Source organism: Magallana gigas, chromosome 2 (genome assembly GCF_963853765.1).
Source record: "Magallana gigas chromosome 2, xbMagGiga1.1, whole genome shotgun sequence".
NCBI classification, from domain to species: domain Eukaryota; kingdom Metazoa; phylum Mollusca; class Bivalvia; order Ostreida; family Ostreidae; genus Magallana; species Magallana gigas.
The window spans coordinates 24,488,893-24,515,976 of record NC_088854.1 but is presented as its reverse complement, the minus strand read 5'-3'; the positions used below and the strand labels follow the sequence as shown (position 1 = coordinate 24,515,976).

At 33.0% G+C, this 27,084-nt stretch overlaps 2 protein-coding genes across 2 annotated transcripts; one reads left to right on the top strand and one right to left on the bottom strand.

Moving 5' to 3' along the window:
• Positions 1 to 1,126: 1,126 nt before the first annotated feature.
• On the top strand, positions 1,127 to 7,266 carry LOC105321226 (epidermal growth factor receptor). The gene is made up of 6 exons (XM_034443687.2): positions 1,127 to 1,281; positions 3,579 to 3,649; positions 5,978 to 6,089; positions 6,263 to 6,421; positions 6,690 to 6,901; positions 6,997 to 7,266. Exons 2-6 carry the CDS (start codon positions 3,580 to 3,582, stop codon positions 7,134 to 7,136), a joined length of 693 nt encoding a protein of 230 aa, XP_034299578.2. The 5' UTR covers positions 1,127 to 1,281; position 3,579; the 3' UTR covers positions 7,137 to 7,266.
• A 1,170-nt stretch (positions 7,267 to 8,436) lies between these two features.
• On the bottom strand, positions 8,437 to 24,418 carry LOC105321228 (sulfhydryl oxidase 2). Its single transcript, XM_011419481.3, has 10 exons — positions 24,054 to 24,418; positions 18,911 to 19,011; positions 15,430 to 15,581; positions 13,808 to 13,898; positions 13,329 to 13,462; positions 12,982 to 13,158; positions 12,087 to 12,216; positions 11,735 to 11,848; positions 11,008 to 11,146; positions 8,437 to 10,707 (listed from the first exon to the last, which is right to left on the bottom strand). Exons 1-10 carry the CDS (start codon positions 24,283 to 24,285, stop codon positions 10,016 to 10,018), a joined length of 1,962 nt encoding a protein of 653 aa, XP_011417783.3. The 5' UTR covers positions 24,286 to 24,418; the 3' UTR covers positions 8,437 to 10,015.
• Between the last annotated feature and the right edge of the window lie 2,666 nt (positions 24,419 to 27,084).

Genomic DNA, 27,084 nt, shown 5'->3' with positions numbered 1-27,084 from the left:
GTTTGTGGCATTAAACGGATCAGACATCTACTGCAAATATATATTTCATTAGCTCTGTGGGGTACATTGTTAGAATTAAATTCATGTGAATCAGGGTAAAAGTAGCCCTTTCTATCGTTGTGCTTGATCCTTGGAATTCCTGAAGAGAGATTGAGACTCTCGATAAATGAGGAAACATCGAAATGATGCAGCGCTGGGTGCAACCGTATAGCTGAACAGCAGGGCTTTTTTGATCTGGGTGAAGTGTGGGAGTATGTGTGATGACCTGCTGTTTATTTCTAAGCCTCCTTATCCTAATTCCATGGTGTAAAGACCTCAGATATGTTACTCACGCGTCAAATTGGTTGAAAACTCGGCATTTTTGTAGATCAAGTCAGCACTGCGCATGCCACTTCCTTCATTCATAACCTGCGATGCATTCATACGTTGATTAGGGGGGCAATTATGTAGTTGTCTTTGATTTATGAGAATTCTATTTTTCCTGTAAATGACCGGTTTAATTATAGTCGAAAATTGCTGAACGGCACCTTACGAGACTGAACTTTTGAAGAAACTTGTCGTTTTCTGTAGTTAAGTGGACAATGATCGCAAACAATCATAATCATTAAATCTAGATTATATTGTTTGGTTATAAACAGCGGTTTCCTCTGTTGTTATTACACGGTTGCTGTCCAGAGGCGACATTTTGTTTTGCAGTTTCATCCTAATATACGACCGTGATGCAATTATGAAAAAAACAACGTTCAAGGCATCAATTAAAAAGGTTTGATCTATATATATATGTCTAAAACAGTCAACACTATATTAATTTTTATTAAGAACTGGTAAATTATAAATTAAATTACTGTACAAATTTTTTGGTACAACATTGCGTTTCAGAGAAACTGAGAGAAAGAGTGTGTCTTATTAGAACCTTTTTGGTTACCAACATTTCAAATCGAGGAATTCTGCAAAATCATGCTTCATTAGTATTTATCATATTAAATATATATAAATCATATACTACATATGAAACATAAACTGGTATTCTCCCCCGATTTCCGGTAAATGTAATTGGTAAATACGCAAAAATAAGCGGCAATCAGCGAGTTTTTATGGCGTATGTACAGCTAGTATACGGCGTGAATTAGCGGAGTCGATAAATCGTCATCAACGTGAAAATCCTCGTCAGTCGGAGTGGGCAGATGGCCGGCGGAAACCGCTCGGAAACCAATCATATCCCCACAGAATTCTCTCTGTCGCGCTGCGGACTAAGGCACAAGGTCTCTTTACTCAGGCAAGGTAACAATCTATTTTTTAATATCATTTTATGGGTTGCAATTCGTGAAGAATTTGATTAATACTCAAGATACTTACACTCGAGGACATCTAGCTTAATATATTGTGAAATCAGAGTTAGAAAGTTTGTAAATTAAACTTCCCTCAAATTAAAGTCTTCTTAATAATGACAATATAATAAATAAATGATAAATATCATATCAATTTAAATTTGGCTACTAAAGTATATAAAAAAAAATAAATATTTACTATTTTTTCTATATTTTATTTAACATAATTTTGGAAGATACATTTTTATAATTGAAATCTCGCACCGTGTTTACGAAAGATAAGTGGTTCAAAAAGTGCATCGTTTCATATGATTAACAAATCCTTGAAGGTTGTTTTTTTCAATTTTTTAGTTTGGTCGATCTATTTAATCACAGATCGTTCATGACTTGATAATGTCAAATTACCTTTTTTCTTTTCATTTTTGAACTTAACGGAAAATGTCAATCTATAAGTGAACCCAACAGAAGGTCTCTTTGGAACTAAAGCGTTTATTTCCAGCGAATTAGTCCATTATAGACCAACTGATTCCATCAATACGTTCACACACAGCGCTAATTTGACAAAAATTAGGATATTGAAACTGCTTTATAGTCGATCATTTATTCGGCCATTTAATTTTTCTTAGGGAAACCTAGTTTTATTTATTGTGAATAGCAAAATACAGTAGTATACTATTGCAAATAGGGCGTATGAACTTTGGAAAATAAATGTTTAAAATAAGTATTGAATTTAATTTAATTTCATTTCTTTTCTTCATCTTTTTATTTGCATGACATAAATATTTAAAACTGATTTGGCGATTTTACGAAATTAAGCTGAAGTCAAGGAGAAAACACAAAAAGTGGGACAGGTTCTTCAATGGAGTAAACAGGGGCTTTCAAGTAATCGTTTAATTAGGGTGTGTGTTGTTTGATACCCGTAACAGTATTCCACTTGATATTGATCCCATTTCTTGAAAGTTGTTCAATATCAGCGTTTTAATTTGGAGACTTTATGAGAACTTTTTTGGAGTACTGCCCCGTATTCTTTCAAGTTAAGCAATCGTAACGTCTTCGTAAATTTCTGTATCGATATTATGTCGCGGTTGCACTCTTAAAGCCAGTTTACGCCACCAAGATTATGGACAATGATATAACGTAAAATCCAATACCTTCAATCATGTAAAAATTCTTCCTACAAAATTATCGAAGAATGAATTCTTTGTTGGCTACTTTTGTCTGCTTTATATAATGACGCAAGATTCTCGGGACTCCTTGATAAATACAAACTCTAGATAAAAAGAGAGAATTGTGTTTATTTTTTTTTTTCATTTTAATTAACTGATTTACAGAACTTTTATACTGAAAGAAAAATTAAATCAAGTCGTTTAAAAAGGAGAGAGAAGCAAATTAAATCTTGTGCAAGTACATGTAGATCCTGTGAAAGTACAGATACACTAAATCTCCAGACTCCTCCTTTTCCGGGATTCATATTTGTGGTTTAATTTACGATCGACGCATCCATGTACTGGGATCTTTTTTTCGTGTCCAAGATCTTAAGCTGTTCAGTCCTCGATTTCACGTATTTCCTGTTTGTTTGCACCCGTTATACCCCCTCCCCTCTGGTAGCATCTGTATTTACCCGATAATTGAGTTAATGACAAAATAATTAAAGTAATCATTCTAAGGAATCGTCTTCTGGATTTCACGAACGCATTCAGAAGACATGAACCATCAAAAGAGACGTTAGCCAATAATGGCGACCTATGGCGACATTGAATCTCTTGGCCCGAGTTTATTTCTTCGTGGGGGAGGTCAGCGTAATACCCCCACAAATCTCGCCGACAGGATAATCTGTCAGGTGTTTTTCAAATACACAGGTAAATCTCAGGTGTTAAAAACGAAATGAAGATAAATGTGAAACTTCTGACGTGACAAGAAAACGTCAGAGGAGTGGAGGTTTTCATACAAAGAGGCCTTTAAATCATATGTGCAGCATATATGATCTAAAAAAATTATTTGACGGGAAAAATGGCAAAACGAGCAATCTTTATCAAAGTACGTACTGATACCTGAATGATGTAAACAATGTGAGTCATGCACGCTCACCAGGTAGAGAGCGAACCCCTCTGCTCTAGGCCCAAGCAAGTGGGATGGTCGGGCTTTCTGACTTTTAATATGTCACACATTATTAAAGTATTTAAACATCGACCCATTAAACCAGATTTATTGTATATATTGAAATCAGAGCGTACCGACTACTCGTTTCAGGATGAAGAGTGACTTGCTTCTATTTCTGGGATATCTTTGTTGTGTTTCACACGCGGGGAGGAGGAGAAAAGGTAAGGAATTAATGCACGTGCTTATTGAGATGTAATGACAGAAACAACTCGTAGATAGATTTAATACATTAGTGAACACTTACGAGGTGTGTACTTATAGTTAATGTGAATTTAGGGGCAAGGTTCACTTGGTTGTTTATTAGCCTAAAAAAAAAATGGAAAAAAAATAAATGTGAAGAAAATTGCATAGAAAATAATTCATAATTTTGGATGTTTATTCATCTGAGCTTCCCAGCGATATTAAATGAGAAGAGACGCATAGATTGAATTGATAAATTAAAATGCGTTCTGAAATGCGCTAGCAATGAAAATGCATAAACCATATGTGGTCTCATTTTCCTGAATTAGCCCATAATTTAGAATTGAAGGAGAATAACCGACAATAAAAATCATTTAAGGTCAATTTGATAAATAAATATCGCCTAGAACAATGGAAAAGGTCTTGTGTAGTACAAATCTACCATTGTGACGGAGAAAATTAACGTCAAATTGATTTCATACGCTGATTTTAACGTCACTCTGGGCCATTTTTAACCGTTATTGGATGGTGCCAACAGCAGCGTATTTGATTAAACTTTTAAGAAACAAGGCACGGGTAGTAAATAAGAATAATCTTCTAACTTATCCGACCTATAAAATTATATCCAGACTTCCAACGATCTCGTGGGTGATGGTGTTAATTCGTCTACACCTCTTTACAGACTTTGATCCTGTGATTTCTATTAAAACCGAACCTTCAAATCGGTCAATAGGGACCTGGGCTGCATTTTACAAAAGAACTTACGACAAAGTCCTAAATATTTACAGTCTCGTAAAATGATCTTTAGAGAACAAAACTGACATAAAACTATTTGTTTACAAATATTTCAATTCCCATAGTTATATTTTCCAGCTATAAGAATAAATCATTGATTAGTTGGTGATTAATTAGCATTCATTTATTTGGTCGTAAGTCATAAGTTCTTTTGTAAAACGCAGCCCTGATTAATAAAAATGAATTTAAGATAAAAAAAAAACCTTCCCCCGATATTTCGAAACCATGTGATAAAATGTAGGAGTTGTTTTTAGGTTATAAATTGAATATTTCATAATTTGGATATTGAAAATGCGCTTCAAAACACCAATTTGCAATCTACAACGAAAACAACAACAACAACAACAAAAACAATAACAGGAAACAGTAATAACTAAAACCAATAAAAACAACAACAAAAACTTGTAAAAATATATAGTAGGCATTTAAATTAGGAAGTTTTATTGTTGATGTCCCCTGTATTATCTTTGGAGGACATATTCTAATTGACAAATCTAATGATAATATGTACTATGTCAACTGGTCTCATATCTCACTTAATGGCTGCCCTCGCATCAAAAGTCTCAGTTTGACACAAATTGGAAACAGGAAACTTTTAATGCCTGTATTTTGATGTATTCCGCAATGCCGGTATTATTGGATACGAAATTGGCCCAGTGTTGTGAATAATGATACACGGAGATCAGATTAAATGCTGGAATGGGACAGATAAGAAAGTTATGAATAAATGTTATTGGAATTTGGAGGAAAACAGATCGGCGTGTATATCGATATTGTGGTATTCTCTCTCTGAAAAAAATTATACGACTATATCTTCAGAGATTATTGAATGTAGATTTTAAAAATCATCAAAACAAAAAATACAACGCTTGGAATATTCTTTTTTTCATAGCTACAGAGAATCACCGGTGCTTTCTGATTAGGTGTCTATAAAGAGGAAATGTATTAGGGTATCAAATATATTCCCTCTCCTATGTAGAATCGATAGATAATGGTATCTGATATATCTTGAATGGCATGTGGATGAATCAAATGCAGATAAAATGTCCCCCGTAAATCCCTTCTGACCTCCATATACACACCATATTCTCCCAGAATCTTTCACGAGGTCAGGAAAAGATTATGGCTCATTCAGCATCTCTTCTGAATAATTAGAAGAGTCACAGCCGGAGAACAATTGCATCATTTTAGATACATTTTATTGTCAGTAGGCATTTGATATTTATTAATTGACATATTAAAGTCATATGCTCTCGTTTTTGGGTGAAATGACCATTTTCTTTATATGTATACAGCGCTTTATGAATATAATAAATATAAGGTCAATTCTAATGATGATATATATATAAAAAAAAAAATAACAATGCCTACAGCGTATTTGAGGTCTTTAATTTATGATAATCCAGGATTGATTTATATTTAATTGATAATTGTAGTTCACCACTTACATTTTTTTTAAAGCAAGCGAAATTTGGATGAGTAGAATTATCATGAATGATATTTCATATTTACAGTGTGTCCCGGCCTCAAAGATCCTGACTATGTGAATTACTCTAATATCCAAAGATTTAAAGGCTGCACAAAAATTACCGGAAACATCATCATTAGCGATGCTACATTCAACGGGTAAAGTATATTTTTGCATGTGTAGCAAATTCAATGTTTCAAATAATGCCATACCGTATGTCTTTACAATACACATTCAAAATTGTTTAAAACAAGAGCAATTATATAAAAAACGAGCATCTTTATATTCATATTTTTTGTATTTTAAACTCTTGTATGTCGTTTTTCTGTAGTGACCCATACCTCAACTTGATGGGACTTCACCCACATGCTCTCAAAGTGTTTGAAAACGTCCAAGATATAACAGGGTGTCTCGTGGTTCAAGGCTATCATCCAGACTTCACCAGTCTTTCCTATTTCAAGAATCTCAGTCGAATACGTGGAAAGAGAACGTAAGCGCTTTGAGTTAGTAGTACGCATGAACTCCGAATTTATGCATCGCCTGTTGTAACTTGGTCTGATAATCCGCATTCAATGAGTTTATTGATCATATATTTGTCAAAATCTGATAAAGTACTATTATATTGGAAGCGATGACGCCATCATCTGTTCTTAACCGGAAGAAATTCAATTGATTAGGTTGATATGTGTAGCTCAGCTATTTCTATGATGCACTAAATTAGGAAACGTACATGGTTTTTTTTTCTTTATCTTTTTCAGGCTACTTGACAATTCATTAACAATAGCATTCACATCATTAAAATACCTCGGTATGACATCATTGAAATCAATACAGCGAGGGAACGTCATGATCGCAAGCAACAAAGATTTATGTTATGTTGACAGTATAGAGTTCCAGCAATTCTTTCGAAGATCCAGAAATAAACGCCAGAGAGCAGTAGTTCAAAGAAACATGCCATTATTAAACTGTGGTGAGCAGAACATTATTTACGTTACAACTGTTGTTTTCTTTTTGTTTATTGAGACTAATTGGCATCGAATTTTCATGCGAATTATTTTTGTTCAGTTTCAGAGAATGCAGTGTGTAGTTTACGGTGTTCCTCGAAAGGTTGTTGGGGACCAGGATATAAAAACTGTGTTGAAAAGGACACACATTTTAGCAATCTTATAGACAATATGTTATGGACCCAGTCCTTAAACTGGTGATGTGATTTGTGATGTCATGACAACGCATTGCTGTACAGTTGACGTCATTCCAGTATACCGCATGAGATTAGTGGTCCACTGCCTATTATTTTTGTTGTTGGTTTTTCTGTTATTAAATGTTCATAATTTTTGAGCTTTTTTAGTTATTTCATTATACAGATGTTGCACCTAAAAATCCGTTAGAATCAATATGGCAATCTGTTTCTGATCTAGACGCTTGGTGCTTCTAAATGATCTGATGCTTTTGGTGCGGATTCAAACAGACAAGCATACATGTACATACCACCAAGTTGGACCAGGATTAAAATCAGGCTCCTTAAAATTTTAAGAAATGCCCCACCTACTATTGGGCTTACACTACTGGTTGCCCAAGTTAGAGGCAAATGTCAGTACATGTATAAAACAAACAGGATTTTATGATTAATTCCTCTTTATCAACATCATAACTTAATAGAGTAAGAGAGAACAAAATTCAAACATTTGTACATGGTGGTTTTAACATAAAAATCATATCTGGTAAGAATATAGTTGGCTTGACTAAGTAATCAATAGATAAAAATCACTGATGATTCCAATGACTGTGATCACAACACAGAAGTAAACCTATCTATAGCAATGCTGACCATCACCTGTGTAAAACTGTTTTACATTAAAAACAATGCAATTCTCAATAAAGCTGAGGTACCCAATATCTGCAATGAACATTGAGTTACCATTGGTTGCAAAACCTTAACACATGCAGTATATGTACTAGTATAAGATAACTAGATTTATTATCTAGTTTCATTGCAAAGAAAACATTAATTTGAAAGCAACTAAAAGATATGACATGAAAAATTATGAACATTTTAAATAGTTGAGGTAAAAGCACTAAAGTCTCTTATGATTGCTGACCCAAACCTGTAAATCAAGGTATAAATATTCATTGCTGTAGATACATTTGAACGTTAAACCACTGGTTCATGTAAGAAAAAAGGGTTTACATGAGCAATAACTTTTCTTCACACGGGTTCTTTTCACAATGGTTGATAAAAAATGATTATCACGCACAAAAAAACATCAATGCTCTCCTAAATGAAAAGAAAATTCAAAGTGCTATGAACAAAGACAACACATACCTGGTAATATATTTTCATGTAATGCTGTAGGTATAGATTTTTATCTTAAAAAAATTCATTTTCATTATGTTCTTATTGATACTGGAATGTACAATTATTTCTGATATATATGTACTCTACACAATGTCATGTACATTTTGTATTTGTAAATACAAATTATGGAAGCCTTTTTTCAGGGGTGATGGGAGTAATTTGATGAACCAGAATAATTCTGTTTGAGTGCCGGGTGTAAACTATCTTTACAGTCAATCAAAACAAACATAAAGGGACTACAACCATTTGGAAGTCCGGCATCACTCTTCACATTCCCCTTTTTGTCAGTGAACCAAAATTTTGGAATAATCCAGAAAATTACACACATGGTACACACTGAAAGGCTAAAATAAGACATCTTACAAAATACCACATACATTGAAATGAACTATAGGTACTTCAATTTACATTGTTATCAAATGCATTGAACAGTTCCAAAATAAATATAAAGAAGGGTTTAAAAAATTTCATTTATAGTTTTCAGTATGGTGATATTCTTGTAAACTGTAAAACTAAAAAAAAATTAAAATCATAAAATACATGTAATACTTCTCAGTCATGTGTAAATAGTATCCTATTCAACAGAAGCATAAATCAAGATAATCAATGTATTTTACATATCAAAATCATACAAGCTCTTTACAATATAAAACCAATACATGTATGAACTTGAATTCAGTGTATAGGATAAGCCTGTGTGACCTGAATTTTAATGTTATTTTTTTTTTAAAGTGGAACAGCATCTTATTCTTAATTTTGCTTAGGGGGAGGGGGCATGAAGTAGATTTTTTGCTATCAATAATAAATCAATATAGCCTATCGGTAGTTAAATGCAGTAAGTAAAAATCCTGATTATAGATGAAATAAAACGAGCAAATGAAAATCAATTAATTTTACACACATTATTAATGACAACACAGTTTTAAATCAGATTATTACAACACAGACGTTCAGTACTATTATATGTGTTAAAATGTCTTCAATAATGAAACACACACACATAAACACACAAAATGTGGAGACAGTTGCCACTATGAGGGATACAAGTTTCATTCACAACATTTAAGTTCACAATTAATAAAAAAATTTAATTTTCCAACCAAAAATCATTCTTTAATTTAACTCTTACATACAATCCAATTCACCATAAATTGTGATGTATTATGATGCTAACAGATTACATTTCAACACATATCCATGAAAAGAATTAAAACATGGTACATAGCAGTTCCTCATTTACCTTTTGAAAGTGACATAAAACAATCATAGAACAACTTAATCATTTAAAATTAGTGGGATCGACATATAAAAATAACTCAAACAAGAAATGAGTCAAAAGTTAAAAACTGGCATCTACACCCTATAAAGCATATCAGCACTGAACAGTACTTGTATAAAGCATGAAATTATGATTTATTTGGACTAAAACTTACTACTCATCAAAACCTTAGATAATTAAGGGCATTTTGTATTAATTCTCAGTCAGAGGTTAAAAAGTGAAAGTATTTAAGAGATGTAGAAAAGAGATCAAAGGCAACATATCAGATAATACTTCTGGGGGTAATTAAAGAATACTGTTTCATTAAAAACCCTCATTTCAGCTACAGGACAGAAAAACTACCCTATTTTGGATACAGCTCATATCAAATCATAAATAAATTGAGATCCAAAAACTGTATCTGTTTAAAAAGTATGGCAATGAATTAATATAACAATAAACAATTATAACTATTTAACAATAAAAATGCCATTAGAATGCTTTCTTGACTTGCATTTTTTCTTGTAGAAAAAATGATAATACAAAGCAATGATTATTGACACACACATTACATAATAAACGGCACACAGACTCATATCTGTTTGACTGACAGACCCGATAGCAGGAAGGATGATCTTGGTAGAATGCAGACGGGGCACCTTAGCGAGCAGTTTCTGTCTCTTCTCCTCTTGTTTCTGCTGACGAATCTGCTGAAGCTTCTCCAGGTCTTTGCTTCTCTGCATCTTCTGCCACCAGTCCATATCTCTCCTCTCACCTATAGAATCTGGAATGCCTTCTTCACCATCTGGAATGCTAACAATGTGGTCAGCTCCATACAGCTCCAGAAGGTAGCCGAGAACAGCCTCTTCATCAAACTGAGCCTCCTGAGCACCCAGTGTCTTGTAACACTTTGGGCAGGCAGATTTTGGAGGAAACAGAACTTTGGGATGCATTGGATCCTCAGAGGCGTCACCGTGGAGCCTCTTGTTGACTTTGTTATGTGACCTCCACAACCAGAGGACAACCTCCTTAGGGGATGTCACATCAGAGTCCATAGTTGCTGCCATCTGTGTGAAATGTTTGCTGCAATATGAACACCCAAAGAAATGCTTCATGTAACCTGCAACTGCTGTCAGAACATCTCTGTACAGGAACCTTGCACCTAGAAAACAAATGTAGGCATTGATTACTGTTTGGAAAATACTTCCATGGTTTTTGGCAGAATGTGTGAAGAATTTCCAGTGCAAATCGGTTATTCATAGTTTATAAAATGATTTTGGGAAAAAAATCCATAAAAAAGTCCCAGCTTTATATGTAGTTCATCTACATTGCATGTACCACATATTTTTCATTATGCATATAAATCTTTGTCTAAATATCTGATCTAACAAAATGTACTAGGAATCCTTATAAAGTTTTAAATACAGGTACAGTAGTCAGTACAATTGTATAGCATACTTACTATCTTTTCCATACAAGTAGGAATTGACAGTGAGAGTATGGAACAAGGTCCACATCCCGCAGGGATAACCCCGGAAATATGTCTGGCTCCCTTGACATGACACCCAGTGAATGTTTTCAGGCAAGAAAGAATCAACAGTCTACAACAAAACAACATGTAACATTATTGCAATAGTTGTACAGTGTACAAAAGAATGTGTATGTAGGGTAACAAATATCTGACTTTGAACTAATTAGTTTACTTTAAAATAATTGAACTTAAAATTAAATCTCAGAATCTTCAATTTAAAAATGAACAGGTATAGGATTTCCAGTGAAGAGAGTAATGTTTGCATGTACATCATAGCAAAACCACCCATCACTTCTTGATTTTATGCACAACCTTCCCTCTGACTCATCTGAGTCATAGTACATGTTACAGTTCCCCAATCACCTCCATAGTTATCAGACAAGACAAAGTATTTGTCAGAATAAGAGGAACAGGAAAGTTTTACAGAAATATTATTGGTAATTATTTTAAAACAGTAAAAACTCAATTTTTTAAAAATTTCAGAGAGTAAAACTGAAAGGAAAATAGAACTTTAACATGAATGATTACCTTTTTTTATATATGTATTATGAAGTTGAAATTGCTAGAAATTACTCAAGTATAAATAAATCATGGTTTTTTTTTTGTGTCTTTTCAGATTACCGGTATAAATGATTTTGTGGATCTAGATTAGGATTACCTGTAGTGTCTCCATTTGGTGTGACCAGTGGTAACTTGTGATATCTTGAACGCTGTCCAGCCAACTAGAGAGCTTACGCAGAAATCTACTGACTTCCTCTCTGCCCGGGAAAAACTATAAATAGCAAAATTTATCATCACATACACTGGTGCTTTAGGAATGCATTGTTAGTAATATGTAGACATTTTTTTCTAAATATTAGCCTTAAATCATATGTTCTATTTACAAGTAAAAGACAGATAGTAAAATAAAATAATCTTGTCTAAATTCTTTGTAACAAAGGTTTATATATTAAATTAATGACTAAGTAAATCTTGACTGGTATTATCATATGATAGGTTGTAAAGCTTACTTTAGCCAAAATGCGAACAAAATGCTGAAGGGCTCTCAGGGATTCTCCTCCAATGTCTTGATGGATGGCCACTTCCTGTCTCAGACAGTAGGTCAAGGCCGACTCTAAATCCTGCATGAAGACCAGATACCTACAACAATACAAGCAACTCTTTATACTGATCTCTATGTCTGCAATATATATCTGTTTACTTTCATATTTTTACACCTACTAAGTATTACTCCCTCTATTTCTTACGGAAACTTATAGCTAATTCATAGCTCTTTAGAAACAGCCAGATTGAAATCTACATGCTCCTTTTATCGATTGGTCGAAATCTACCGTGGCTGAAACTGACAGGACTGAAATTGACATGCCCTAAAGCGACCTAAGAAAAATCACCGATTGCACGAAATAATCATGATGATGTCAGACTCAAAGTCTCACAGGAGACGATTTGACTGATTCTTTTAGCTAACGTACTTATTGACAGTAATTTAGTGAATTTTACTTACTTTTCATAATCAATTTTATATTAAAAAAAATAAAATGTTAATATAAACAATAAAATGCTTTCTTTGATGATTCATGCAGGTTATGAAGGTAGTGATCATTGCAGATAAAATTTACATAACCCGCTAACGCAAGACTTTGAAATTCGCCCAGTCTTAAATTTGGCTGTTGACAACGAGGGCAAAAATGGTGAAAATAAAATGGGGGAAAATATATCCCTGTATACAGTATAAAATTGCATTCATGTAATTAAATAATATTACTGTAATTCAAGTGTATCATAGGAGTAATTTTTTGGGCATTAGAAGAAACTATTTTTTTCATAAAGTGAAGTTTCATCATTTAGTATGACACAAAATAGAGAACGTTTGAAGTTATGCAATCAAAGGAATGTGAAGTGTACTTTTCTTTGCCATTTTTCTTGCCAACCATTTCTTGGATGATTCCTTGCTGCATTTGAGGAGCCTTCTGTTCAGCATGCTCAGAATGTGGTGAGGGAAGTAGATGGGGGTTGTCTATCTTGCCGGAGGACACGAGGGCAGTCAGTGCTTTCACAAATGACACTCTGTCTGTAAACCCTCTGGAAACAAAAAGGAGTTACCATACAATAGTGCTTCTTTTTCACTTCATAATACTCAAGGGGACATCCAATATATATCTCTCTAGAGAAAAAAAAGAGATTCAACATTAATAAAACATACTGATAAATTTATACAGGTACTCACGCCATTATTATGTTTAAGTTCTTACTTTGCTATCTGTTGTAGACCATGAGGTTGAAATATGTACATAGAAGGAAAAGTGTTGATGCCAAACTTTTTCGTGCTTTGCACATCCATCCTATGAACCAGGATGTTTGGGTTTAAGGAGAAGTCTAGCATGACCTACAAAATAAACACCTTGACACAAATTTCTTGACTGACCTACAAAATAAACACCTTGACACAAATTTCTTGACAGCTTGGCTGCATGTAGATGAATACAGGAAAGTCATTAGAAAATGCAAAAAAAGATATAACCATAAAAAAACTCATTAGGTCCTTTGGGCGATTAGTATTCATACACTAAGCTTTAAAGATACAAAAACTCTAAAAGGTCAAGGATTCAAAGGGAATTAAAAATTTATCCGGGTAGATGTACTTTTCACAAAAGATAAGGTGTATTAAGACATCATTTTGTTGACATTAACTCCAAAAAAAGAAGATTATATCATTCAAGTGCAGACGTACTTGTCTTCCTAAATAAGCCTCCTCCTCCTCAAATATTAGGGCTAGGTGTTTATGATTCTCTTTTGCTGATTGCCATATGTTTTCCATATGCCTGCAAGCCAAAATATATATATCATCAATTAAGGAAAGAAGTACAGAAATCACTTAAATTAACTATCCTTTCCTTTATAAAAAAATAACTAGAGGTACTGTGAGCAAGCTCACAATTAATACCCCCCGCTAAGAAAATAACTCGTATTTTTTCTATTATAGAAAATATTGGATTAATCTATTTCACCGTCCATTTTTTATAAATAACAACTGCTCTATTTTTTTAAACTGTTAATGCTAATATGAGTACACAAAGTAATTTCTATTCTTTAAATTCCATTTTAGTTCAAGTTATCTGTTAATGCACGAGGACATTTGCATCTTTCTGTTAACAAACATGACTCGAATCAAACAAAATTCCACATGTCAAGCAGCCATTTTAATATATAAACATTTTGAATTATTGGTAAACTGAGCCCGATTTTTTTTAAACAATGACCTTGAACTTCCTCAATTGACCTTGGGTCAAGGTCATGACACACCCTCAGGTTATAAGCAATCTTGATGTGAATTAAGAACTTCCAAGGTTTCTCCATAAGAAAGATATGGACCGGACACGAATTTTGCACTTTTTCTGCCAGTGACCTTGACCTTGCCCAAATGACCTTGGTCAAGGTCATGACACACCATTAGGTCATAAGGAATCTTTGTGTGAAATAATAACTTCCAATGTTTTTCCATTAAAAAGATATGGACCGGACACGAATTTTGCACTTTTTCTGTCAGTGACCTTGACCTTGCCCAAATAACCTTAGGTCAAGGTCATGACACACCCTTAGGTCATAAACCATCTTTGTGAGAAGTAAGAACTTCCAATGCTTCTCCATAAAAGATATGGACCGGACACGAATTTTGCACTTTTTCTGCCAGTGACCTTGACCTTGCCCAAATGACCTTGGGTCAAGGTCATGACACACCCTTAGGTCATAAACAATCTTTGTGTGAAGTAAAAACTTCCAGTGTTTCTCCTTAAGATATGGACGGGACACGAATTTTGCACTTTTTCTGCCAGTGACCTTGACCTTGCCCAAATGACCTTGGGTAAAGGTCATGACACACCCTTAGGTCATATATTATAAATTATACCCCCCAAACTTCGTTTGCAGGGGGTATAATAAGTAAAAGTAGGACACTAATATGTAAAACTGGGAGACTAGAATTACCCATACAGGAGGATCTTTAAGAGAACACTATCTAAGTTATTTAGAACTTGTGTCTAATCCTTTTCATTTAATCAATAAAATATGTTCAATTGAAAAAAAAACATACATCAGGGTAATTATACTCCCTATCATTTTCCTAGAAATAATACAGTGGATTATTGTCAGGAAAAAACCCAAACCATCTGTGTCAAACTCTCATTTCTTAAATTTATGGGCCATTTATATAAGAGCCTGTACATGTAATATTTCAAAATGACATTATTTAAAAAAAAAAACAACAACCAAAAACTTGTGTGTCATTCTACAGATATTTGATTGCCGGAATCCATGTACTGCTATGAATCATACAGTTGTTGATTAATTTCTGACCTGAGAGGGAGCAGGTAGGGACACCCCTTAGGTGCTCTGTTGATGATGGTCAGGTTTGTAAGGTAGTCAATGATAATTGTCTCTATCTCCGTCTGGTCTGTGCTGAAGTAGTTAACACCCAACTCCTCAGGGAGCGCTCCCGGCGGGATCAACTGAAATAGTCAGAAAGATATGTATAGTTTGTTGTAAAGACAAATGTATAGGTAATCCAACAATCACTGGACTTAATTGTTTCATAGACGCAATGGTCAACTATTGGTTGGAATCCATTGGCCAACCACACATTATGCTCACTGACCATGGCCCAACTCACTGAATATTTCTCATTTTTATGAATACATATATCAGTCATCAATGAGATAGTTAATCTCCTTCATTAAAATTTTTGATTGTGTTATGAAAACATGATTGAAAATTGGTGGTCACAAGAAACACTACTAGTGAAAATTTTGAAGGAGCCTATCTGAATAAGGAACACAAAAAAAATCAGGATTTTGATTCATGGTCAATATGTGAATACAAGACTAGCTGTTGGTATCAGACATTGCAAAGCAGCTGTCTTTATTATTTGAGTAGGTTCAAGGTAAGTGTAGCAGATAAAATTCTGACAAAATTATTTTTGAACAGAAGAGAAAAACAATCATGTTCAAGTCATGTGACTGAAAAAGGAGATATGAATAAATCAATCCCAGTAAATCCTTGAAGGGCTTGTAATTCTCTGCCAGTGAATTAATTTGTTCCATTGTGCATCAATGGAAGCATTCTGATCAAATACAGGAAAAAAAGCTAATCAGTTTCAATCTTTTTAAAAACTTATTGACTTTTCACAATGTAATGGTAATGGTAACGCATTACTTTACGCATGTAATGGTAATGTAATGCATTACCTCAAGAAAATTAAGTAATGGTAATTTAATGCCCAAATTCATGAAGTAATGGTAATGTAATGTGTTGCTTTACTATGTAATTCGCCCAAAGCCTGTTCAAAAGCACAACTACCATACTATATTTTATAAGATAGATATTACAAGGACATCTTAGTCTGGTGGTGTCAGTTGCTCCACATTTTTGAGGAGGCTGTGTGGTCAACAAATTACCCATCAGATCTACCTTTTTTTACAATTTTTAGATGTGATATTTTTAGCAATTACCGTAACTATTATAAACAAAAGAAAAATTCCATATATTTTTGCTTCATAAAATTTAACGTGGAATAACACACTTGGTAAAAGTCACTAAAATTAACAGGAAATTTTTTGATAATAAAAGATATAATGATGAATAAACTGTACAAATGTCAAATAAGCTAAAAGTTTGCAGTTTAGGGATAAAAAATGAATATCTAAAATAATTATTCCAGTTAGTAACAACAAAAGCCCCTGTGGGATTCGAAGTTGGGATGTAAGGATCACAAGCCCGACACTTTATCCACTCGGCTATGGAGTAAGTTACATGTTTCAATCCATAAAATCCTTTTAATAAAACGAAATGTCGTTTCAATCAGCGGTCAGCCATTTTGTGATGATGTGTTATTCCACCTTAAATGTTTTCTTATATCTTTATTCAGAGCTCTTCTTCTCAAACAGATCAATACAATCTAAAACTGGCCACATCCATCCAGCCCTCCTGTAACATGCACAAATGTTCTCAGAACATTTGTGCATGTTACAGGAGGGCTGGATGGAACTTCTGCAACAGACTATACTACACAAAATCAACGGTGAACTTATTCCTCAAGTAAAAAAAGGACAAGAAATGAATAGGAACAGAGACGATTGAATTGAAAATTTTGCCATCAATTTGTTATCCACTATAATTATCCGGTGAATACTTTTTTTTTTAAAATGTTTACTTCCGAAAAAGAAATAGGATGTCAAAGACAAAGCTAAACTTGGAAGTTTAATGCAATAACAACTCTAATATACATTGGCTGAGTTTGGGGTTTTTTCCTTCAAAGTCTTCATTAGTTATTTATTATTCATGTTATTGGTATACATGTATTCCTAATTCAACTTTATTCAAGTACATGTATGTAAGAATTATTTACTACATGACTATTGGAAAATCTGTTCCAATTCATCTTGGTCAGGCAGTGTGTATAATATCCCCAGTAGGAAGTAAACAAGATCAATGTTCCTACATTCTAAAATTTTATTACTGGTATCGTTATGCATTTTAGTTTGATGCATATATGGCACACATCCTTGTTTGTCGATTTTATCATTTAGTGAAAAGATGGATTTACCAGCACATTGTAAAATAATCAGGAAAGTGGTAATTCAGTACAGTTGTGATTTTCTGCGTTTAAAATCAGTGATAATCTGACTGAAAATATCTGATCTAAATATTGCGATCATAAAACATTTATGGCAAAAAAATACAAAGTTTATCAAGACCAAAAATTTACCTATTGAATAATCTTTTATTTTCTAAATAGCTAAACCTGTTCAGCTGTTACAATATTTTCATGTCCTTTAGACACAAATATCTCTAAACAGATTGCCCGAGATTTACAATGTTACACAGTATAAATCCTCCGTCACAAGCTTCAAGATAGATATCTAAGCACCATGCTTATTTGACAGAAAGTTTATCAGGGTTTTTTTTCCAACTATTTGCAATTATCAAGAGTGAGGATTAAATGAATTTCAAAAATATCGATGGAGAGGGAAAAGGACGATAATAGAAACATCCTGAGGGGTAAACTGGCCCAAAATCAAGGGCATCCCATTCAGTAACAGCAGACAGACAGCTTTCCTATACAGTTCATTTCTTATAAAACTAACAAAACAGGGGACACATGAAAAAGTAAATCGGGTATCATTTCCACCATCAATTTTATTTGGATAGGATGGTAGCAATTTTCTCAATCTTAAATCTCTCTGCATGCATGTACAAATAGGCTCACAATGCCTGTAGCAATATGCAGCCAGTGATTTTTTTTTTTACCTTAATAATATTTATGCAAACTCTTCCTATATACATGATGTAATCAAGCACACAGACATACACAAAATCATGAAATTATTGAAAGAAACAAATTTATCAACGTATAGGTAATCACTATAAACTGTCTGACATCCTTCTAATGCTTTATATATTTAAAACAGATTCATCTTAACCTTAAGTGAAACTTATTACTGGTACTCACATCAATTTAAGGTGGGGTTTTTTTTTTAGAGCTATTATTTTAAATAGAATTGCAATAACACAGTTTAACTGTAGCTGATACTTGTACTTTGAAGGCTTAAAAATGTTATCCCTATAAAATGTAATAAACTGCAAGATCCAACAATATTTGCATGCATGAGCATCATGAAATTGCCAGCTGTTGCATTCAATTTGAACAACTTATAGCCCTGGAGTTTAATTAAACTTTTCTGCGCATAAAACATGTAAAAAAAAAATACCCGGTAATGTTGCCATTAAAAATTGTACGCATTTATCTAAGAACATGAGAAATGTGTGTAAAGTCTGTTACCCTCAGAGTTGGAAAGCCTTGAACTCCATAGTGGGTACAAATGGGCTGGTTTTTGGCCTCTGAGCAGTCAATGGCCGCTACACCCACCGCACCCTGCCATCCTGTAGAAAGAACCAAAACAGCTTTTATGTACATGTAGATAGTTCATACATAAAACTTTTAGTTATTCTTGTACGTGTACATGTACATTTAAGTTCTCTAGAGTATTAATACTGGGAATGTACCAGAATGCATCAAATGTACTAAAATATATATGTTATAGAGTCAAACTTCGTTATCTCGAATTAGACTGCATGTTTAAAATCTTTGAAATATCCAAGTATTCGAGATATCGAGGGTAAAATACTACAAAAAATAAGTGGTTGGGACTTACAAATCACTTTTACATATCCATTGTATTCGAGATATCAGAGTTAGAGATCCAGAAGTTCAATTGTTTGTTACAACACCTCATCTGAATGAGGTTATATTTTTACTTCATGATATTTGCGTTACAAAATTCCATGATAACAAAATTCAAAGTAAAGCAATGCTTTTGGAAAAGAATCACTAAACTATCATATGTACATGTTTATGATTTATTATAATGCAATAAAAAATGTATAGGTTTTGAATACTGCAATTACTTGAAGTGAAACTCTTAATCACAATTTTTGAAATACATCAATGCATTAACCACTTACAGTACCAAGGTATATGTCATTTATTTATATTATATATGTCAATAAAGAACTGGAATAAAGATTATAGACATCAATACATGTACATGTATTAACTAACCCTGATATAATTTCAATAAAACAAAAATTTCAAACTGAATTTTTAACTGACTTTATACTGTAATCTCTTACATAGGAAAAAATTATCAATGATTAAAGATCCTAACTAGGGCAACTTATGTCGTAAGACAATGAGGAATGGAATATGTATAATCATTAATATATGCATATATTTTTTAATTCTTAAACAATATTCAATAATTGTTTGATAAAACTGTTACATAAAATAGCAGCATTAAACTTTTCATGCACAAAACCAAATTTCGGTCCATCCCATGATCCATTCTACTATCTGACCATTTATCTGTCTGTTTTGTTTATACCTAAAAGTATAAAAAGCAAATCTATTCCTCAACTTCCGCCCCGAGTGACAATATATCTCAGATTATATCTTACATATTTCTCGAAACCAGATCCTTTTTTTTTCATCCTGAAGCTATGTATATGTACTTGATTTTTTTTACTGCTACTACCCTTAATCAATCAACGATCTAATAATATGCATGGCAATGCAAATTTTACAAACAAAAAAATGGACTTCTGCTTAAAATTCATATGTATTCAAATGTAATCTTTGATATCATTATTTGTTTTACAAGAGGGATATAAAGTACATGATTATGCTATAAAGAAAGGTTAAATTTTAAAATTCATGGTTTTGCAAGCACTTGATTATGTAGTCATCAATCTGAGCTGGAATCAGTACATGAAGTACTTCAGGGTGCGTGATGAATGCTTCGGTTTATATTTATTTGCAGGAAATGCTCTTGGTGAAAACACACTGTAATCAACTAGACCAGTATGTCAAATTTATCCCCAATATTTCATTGTGACTGATAATTCGTATTTTAAAAAAGAGGTGATAAATCTTGTCTTTTTTCCCCTTATACATATACTGAAAAGATATAACTTTGCTATGCTTAAGTATGTGCATACTTATTCTCTCTTTTTGACCATGGTTTTAATTCCATTGCTTAATTATAAAACTTTAAACTAGCAGGTTTGAGAGAGGTTTGCTATCTGCTTTGAGAGGAAGAAGGAAATTAAATACCAAGAGATTGATATTGATTGTCATGCTGTTAACATGTAAAACTAACAACATCCCTCTAATAAAAGATGACAAGTCATGGAATGCATCATTTATAAGGATTCACCAGAGAGGTTTTCTTTCACATATCACTTTTGCCAAGATAATACATACAGACAGATAGATAAAGGATCAGGGGGCACTTGCTCACAGCAAAGTGGATATGCCATGATAAACACATAAATCTACCTGCACTGTCTCAATAAACTACCAACCTTGTACTATAGAGCACTACAATTCAAGTCAGAAGTGGCCATGAGAAAAGACAGATGGCTTCTATATATCCATCTCAAAATGGTTCTCCTTCCACAAACACAGAATATAAATTAATTTTCAATCATTCAAGGGACATTTAATGCCTCTTTCCTATGTTGAGTGACAGCTTATATGAACTGTGTATATTTTCAGAAAATTCTTCTTTTTTTTCATCTCAGTACTGTGATTTGCTTCATAACAAATTAATGCTTTTATTGGACAGCAAAGCAAATAAAATCATCAAAAAATTAAAAAAAATAAAATACTGATCCAAAAGTATTGAAAACCACTTAGAAGAGAGCTGCACATATCATTAATTAAAGCAACCCTTCCACATTTGCATCTACGAAAGAAAAAAAAGGAAACAAGTTTTTACCACTGTATTGTTTTGTTTTTACAAAATTAATAAGAATTCAAAACACATCATTTATAACTAATATGTCTAATAATATAATACAAAACACAAATGAATTATTCATGAATATTAAGTAGATGCCTAATGAGGAAGTGTAAATCAATTCATAAATTCATATTAACATTATTCACAATAAGGACCTTCCTAGTTATACTGGTACTTGTTCAAAATCAATTGAAGCATGTAGCTTACGTAATTACAACACCCTAAATTTACACTAACTTGAAACTTTTTCTTAAAAAAAAAAGAGCCTGTAATTAATTTGACGTTAGATATTGGGATTTATTGTAACATTGAGTAAAAGTCAACCATCAAGTAGGTATGAAAGGGGACCAATTGGTTTAAACAGGATACTAAACAATCTATTCATTCATGTAACTTCACAAGCAACAAATCAACTAAAAAATGCTTGTGGTAGTTATTTCAGTCTTGCATAAAAATCTAGGATGGATAGACAACACTGCTCACAACTCTCTCATCTTCAATGAGTGCATTGATAAGCACATGTGTCACTTCCGGCAAATAAATCATCATCATTTCCCTTGGTGAAAATACTTGAAGCAATGTGGGCTGTACTTTCAACATGTGGAGTTACAGCGAGACAGATTTATTTGACTTATTTTCATATTTATTCTACACTTTATTATTGATTATAGTAAACTGTATTGCAAATGCTTTGCAATATAGCTAAATAAAATGAACAAAATAAAATTTATCATAAGATCGTGTAAATTTGGAGATATAACGGTAAGTACATCAACAGGTTTATCATAACATTTTCCACAACATATTTTATCTATCAATCAAAATATATCAGAAGATTAAATTTTAAATGTTCAGTATTACTGGAAATTTTGACTCTTATTTGTAAGAAAGACAGTGGAGACTCTTGGTAAATCTAGCAGTTTATCTTATGGTACTATTGCCTGAATTTTCAACGTGTATTGGTCATTTGGTTTAATACAGTTTTCCTATCTAGAATTGTTTTTAAAAAGTAATTCAAATTAAAATCTAAATGATTTGTAAGTTGATTCAAGGATATCAATAGGATTTTCTTATTATAAGTACCTTTTCTGAGAAGCCTGGGTCACAGCTAATTTTGATAAGTCCAATATATTCATGTTTATCATGCATTCCCTTTTAAGTATCATTATAAACTTATATATTGATGCTGTATTGAAGCATGTTGATTTACAAAATCACTGACTTTTTATTTCTAAATCAACCGAATAAACCATTATGATCATTGTTTGAATATAGAATAGAATGACATTCACATACAATGGACATTTTCAAAAATTATAATATTTACAGAAGGTATAAGTTAAGCTTTTCCACAGCAGACTAACTAGTTATTATAAACACACTGCAGTCAGCAGAAGTATATTCAAATGTACTGGTACCTGTATACTATGAATTTGATTATGAGATAAAAAAAAATATTATGCAGGAAAGTTCTGTAATACACTGTATATGAATACATATTTTAGGCCAAATTCTAATGTTCATAGCTGTGAAGAAGCTTTTAGTTAAACAAATCAAATAGCTATAAGCAATATATTGGGTATGGTCTTTCAGTCCTGTTCCTTTTAGATATTGTAATAATGTATTGTATTAATTTTATTTGTTTAATTCATACTTCTATTGAAGGTATTTGACAGTGAATCTTTTAATACTTGGACTGGTAATGTTTTAAATCACCTGTAGCAAAAAACTATAAGTCCAATGGAAATTTCAGCTTCACAGATTATAAACTGAGCTCCAGTTTCACATATGCAATAAATTAAAAATGATACAATATGCTGATATGTAGGGTGTACATTTAAAAATATTTCCTAGTTTAAGAGTTATTTCTTTAGTTTCAAACACAAATTCAATATCCCCCCCCCCCCCCCCCCCCCGAAAATCGGAAAATGATTTCAAATTTTAAAACTGATTTTATCTCTTTGCTTGAATTACAAATTCTTTAAAACCCCTTACCAACAACAGAAAGTGAAGTGTATATAAGTCAAGCAGTGACTGATCAACAGTTGACATTCTTAGGATTTTTCGGTATGAAACTTCCCCAGGACGCGATGTGAAATTAAAGAAAAAATCCAAACCTTGCATATGATTTTGTCTGCTGTAAATTGCAAGTATTTTCAGTGAACTGAACTGTAGCTTGATTGTCTATTTTAAGTACTGACTCAAATTTTCAGACTCATCTTAAATTTGTCAGCTATCTAGCTTGTTTTAATACTTAGGACATTTACCATGAGAAGGAATTGCCAAATGAATAAGGTTTAAAGAAGTTTAAATATTTTGAAAAATGATAGGAAACTCTGCTATTTCCAAAAGCAGCATTTTAGTGACAAAGATAATAACCAAATTCTTTACATTACTGGGATGAAAACCAACATATGGCAGACAGTTCAAAGTCCATCACTGGTGTTGAATTAAGAAATAGAGCTATTAGGCTTTCTTAACTATACACCTATATACAATAGAGTTTACCTAATAATACGAAAACCACACACACATTGTATATTTCTTCAAATCTTCTACTATACACTACCTGATTGATATCAACAGGTCAAGTGTCCAACTCTTAATTCGGAATATAATTACCTTTCGTGTCGGTCGCAACTTTTTTATAGGTAGGAGCAAAGTTGATACAATGTCCACACCAGCTGTTGTAAAACTCAACATTCCAAGCGAACTGTGATCCCAATATGGTACTGTAGAAAGTGGAATTGTCCAAACTGATCACGTCATCGTTAGAGTCGTACAATAAAGACAGTACTGGAGAAATTATTAAGAAAATGGGGAACGTCGATAACAAATATCTTTTGAATGACATGTTTGTCTCCACATACTGCAACACACGGCCTAAAATTGTCTTAAACGGAATAACATTATTTTATATGCACCGACTCCCGTCAAAACACCTATATATCATTTTTACCTCCGATGTCTAGAGAGCGGTGAATGTTAGTTTTAGTTAAATGAAACGGTAACTTATTCGTATTTCAACACGTGGTTGTCGTTTAAACGAGCATAAAATAAATTACATATTTTATAATCACACATGAAAAGATCAGCATTTTCTGCAAGTTTTTCTAAAATTGCTCGAAACTAAGATAAATTAGCTGTTAAATGTTAACGATATGCAAATGTATTGACAAGTCGATGAAAGTAATACATCTTTGATTGTTTAATGAGGACTATAAATAACGGCGTCGTATCAATCACCGGTCTCTGGCTGTGTAACACCTTTCTGTGGTTAACATGGTATGGGACACCTCGATTATCAATGTGGATGAATGTATACCTACATCGTATTCAAAATACATTGTATAATTTCATTTTATTTTTAACATATTTTATTGAGTAATCAAATGGATTAGGCAACAGGCAAAGCATATATAAACCTTCTCCAAAATACAAAGTCAAGAAGTGGTGTTATAAAATAATCATAGAATACTATAGTGTTCCGATGGGGCCACTTCGACCTTCGCACTTTCGCCTTTCGGTCGAGGTGCGAGAGTGCGAAGTTGCGAAGTTGCGAAGGCGAAAGTGCGAAGGTGCGACGGCGAAGAAGCGAAAGTGCGAAGATGCGACGGCGAAGCGCGAAGATGCGAAGGCGAAAGTGCGAAGTTGCGAAGGCGAAGGAGCGATACTACTATCGCCCCTTCGCTTTCGCAACTTCGCACTCTCGCCTTCGCAACTTCGCACTCTCGCCTTTTCCTTTTTTGATAGCGTTTAGAAAGTCTCGGTCGATTACATAGAATTTGATGCAGGCACCGTACTCGCCAAGGTTTTCCGATTAATCCATGATATTATTGGTACGCATGCGCTAGGCAATTGTGCTTACTATGAATGTTTATAAATATTTTAATGTGTATATGTGACATATATATGTTTACCAATGCTGGCTATGCCTAATCATTATATACTCCGTATAAAATGTAATGTCCACCAGAATGTATACAGATTTTCCGGGGGGTGGACCCCCTCTCTCCCCCTAGGTCCATACATGAGCAAGGAGTGTCGCATTATGAAATTAGAATGTTTCTGTGTTTGATCCACGGTAAACAGACAGCTGGTAAGTGACAGGAGTCTGGAAGTGCATATGTACTTCCATATATATATATATAAAAAGCACTAAAAATGGCTAACGACACGAACAATAGAAATTGTCAAATTTTCGGGACAACCAGGACCAAAAAATAAATTACATGAGTACAAAACAAATAAAACAAAATCTAAAGCTACTACTAAACTACTTAAGAAACTATAAAAAAAAGAACAGCTACATTATAAACATTTGTTCAAAATTGAAATAAAAAAAAATGTATTCATTTTTTCAAATTATTAAGCCCTTAATATACTCTTTTGTCCCCTGTTGCTATGTGCCTAAGGGTGAAATTTATAGGGAAGTTCTATATTTGAACGGATTTTCCCTTGGGTGTTTCTGCATGCGGGGCACATGTTGAATTAAAAATAAAATTTAAAATGTATTGAATTAATAAGAACGGAGAATGAATACATAAATTATTATAATTATAGGATTTTGGTTTTAACCAAACATGGCATTTTATAAAGATATTTTCACAAATTGATTGAACAAAAATATAATTTCTCGTAGCTGGTGCATGATTACTATGTTGGTGTTTGGCATGATCGAAAACAAAGATTCTCTCAAGCACGATTGTTATACATGTATATATTTTTTCTCTATGTGTTCTTCAGGAATTATCTTTATTGTCCTGAACTATTTTATCATTTTTATATGACTAACTTCCCGCACGTCAGTCAGAAAAAAATCATAGAAAATGTTAATCGGGATTGGGTTTTTCAACTCTTTAATTATGTTGGATTTTTGGAATTGAATCTAATGATAGACTATTCAACTATCAAATCGCTGCTTCTTACTCCCACCATGTTGGCATCTCCCTGAGTCAAAGGTTTCCGATCCGCTTTGCTACTCGATTTATTAGTATCCATTTACCTGAATGTAAATTTGCCGGGTTTCGATTGTATGGACACGAAGTGATATTTTATATTCACTTTAATAGAAATATTGTGATGTATTTGTAAAAAAAAAAGCAAACTGACCAAAAACTGAGTTTATATTTGTTATGTATCGAATTATTGAATGAAATAGACTGTTATATAATAAATAAAATGCTTTCTTTTGTGATTCATGCGGGGTATGAGAATAGTGACATTGCAGAAAAATACATTATTTGTTTCTGCAATGATCGCTACCTTCATAACTAACATGAATGTTTTTTATTGTAAATATTTACATCTAATAAATTAATGCATTAATTGCAAAGAGTAAGTAAAGGTAACTAAATCATTGCTAATGTACATCAGTGCGTTAGACAAAAGAAATATATGGGAATGTATGGGAATTATAGTCATTATCAGAAAATGGCTAGATTTCCAATTTTAACATCGATTTTGTAGGAAATGTTTCTGGTTTTAAACTTGGACAGTGTTTAACTGTGTTGTAACAAGAAAACACATGAAAACACAATGTAAGTAAATTCGACTTTTGAAATGTTATTTTAATGACTCGAGAATCAAATATTATTAAAACCTACTTACAAAGAAAGATTTTATTGAAGCATAAAAATTAGAATAAAAAACA

Excerpts from the sequence above, each read along its gene's own strand:
- LOC105321226 (XM_034443687.2), top strand. The coding sequence starts at position 3,580 with ATGAAGAGTGACTTGCTTCTATTTCTGGGATATCTTTGTTGTGTTTCA. Across the intron at positions 3,650-5,977 it reads CGCGGGGAGGAGGAGAAAAG|TGTGTCCCGGCCTCAAAGAT; the intron begins GTAAGGAATTAA and ends TCATATTTACAG. Across the intron at positions 6,422-6,689 it reads CGAATACGTGGAAAGAGAAC|GCTACTTGACAATTCATTAA; the intron begins GTAAGCGCTTTG and ends TATCTTTTTCAG.
- LOC105321228 (XM_011419481.3), bottom strand. The coding sequence starts at position 24,285 with ATGTCATTCAAAAGATATTTGTTATCGACGTTCCCCATTTTCTTAATA. Across the intron at positions 13,463-13,807 it reads AGGCTTATTTAGGAAGACAA|GTCATGCTAGACTTCTCCTT; the intron begins GTACGTCTGCAC and ends TTTATTTTGTAG. Across the intron at positions 12,217-12,981 it reads AAGAAAAATGGCAAAGAAAA|GTATCTGGTCTTCATGCAGG; the intron begins GTACACTTCACA and ends GTATTGTTGTAG.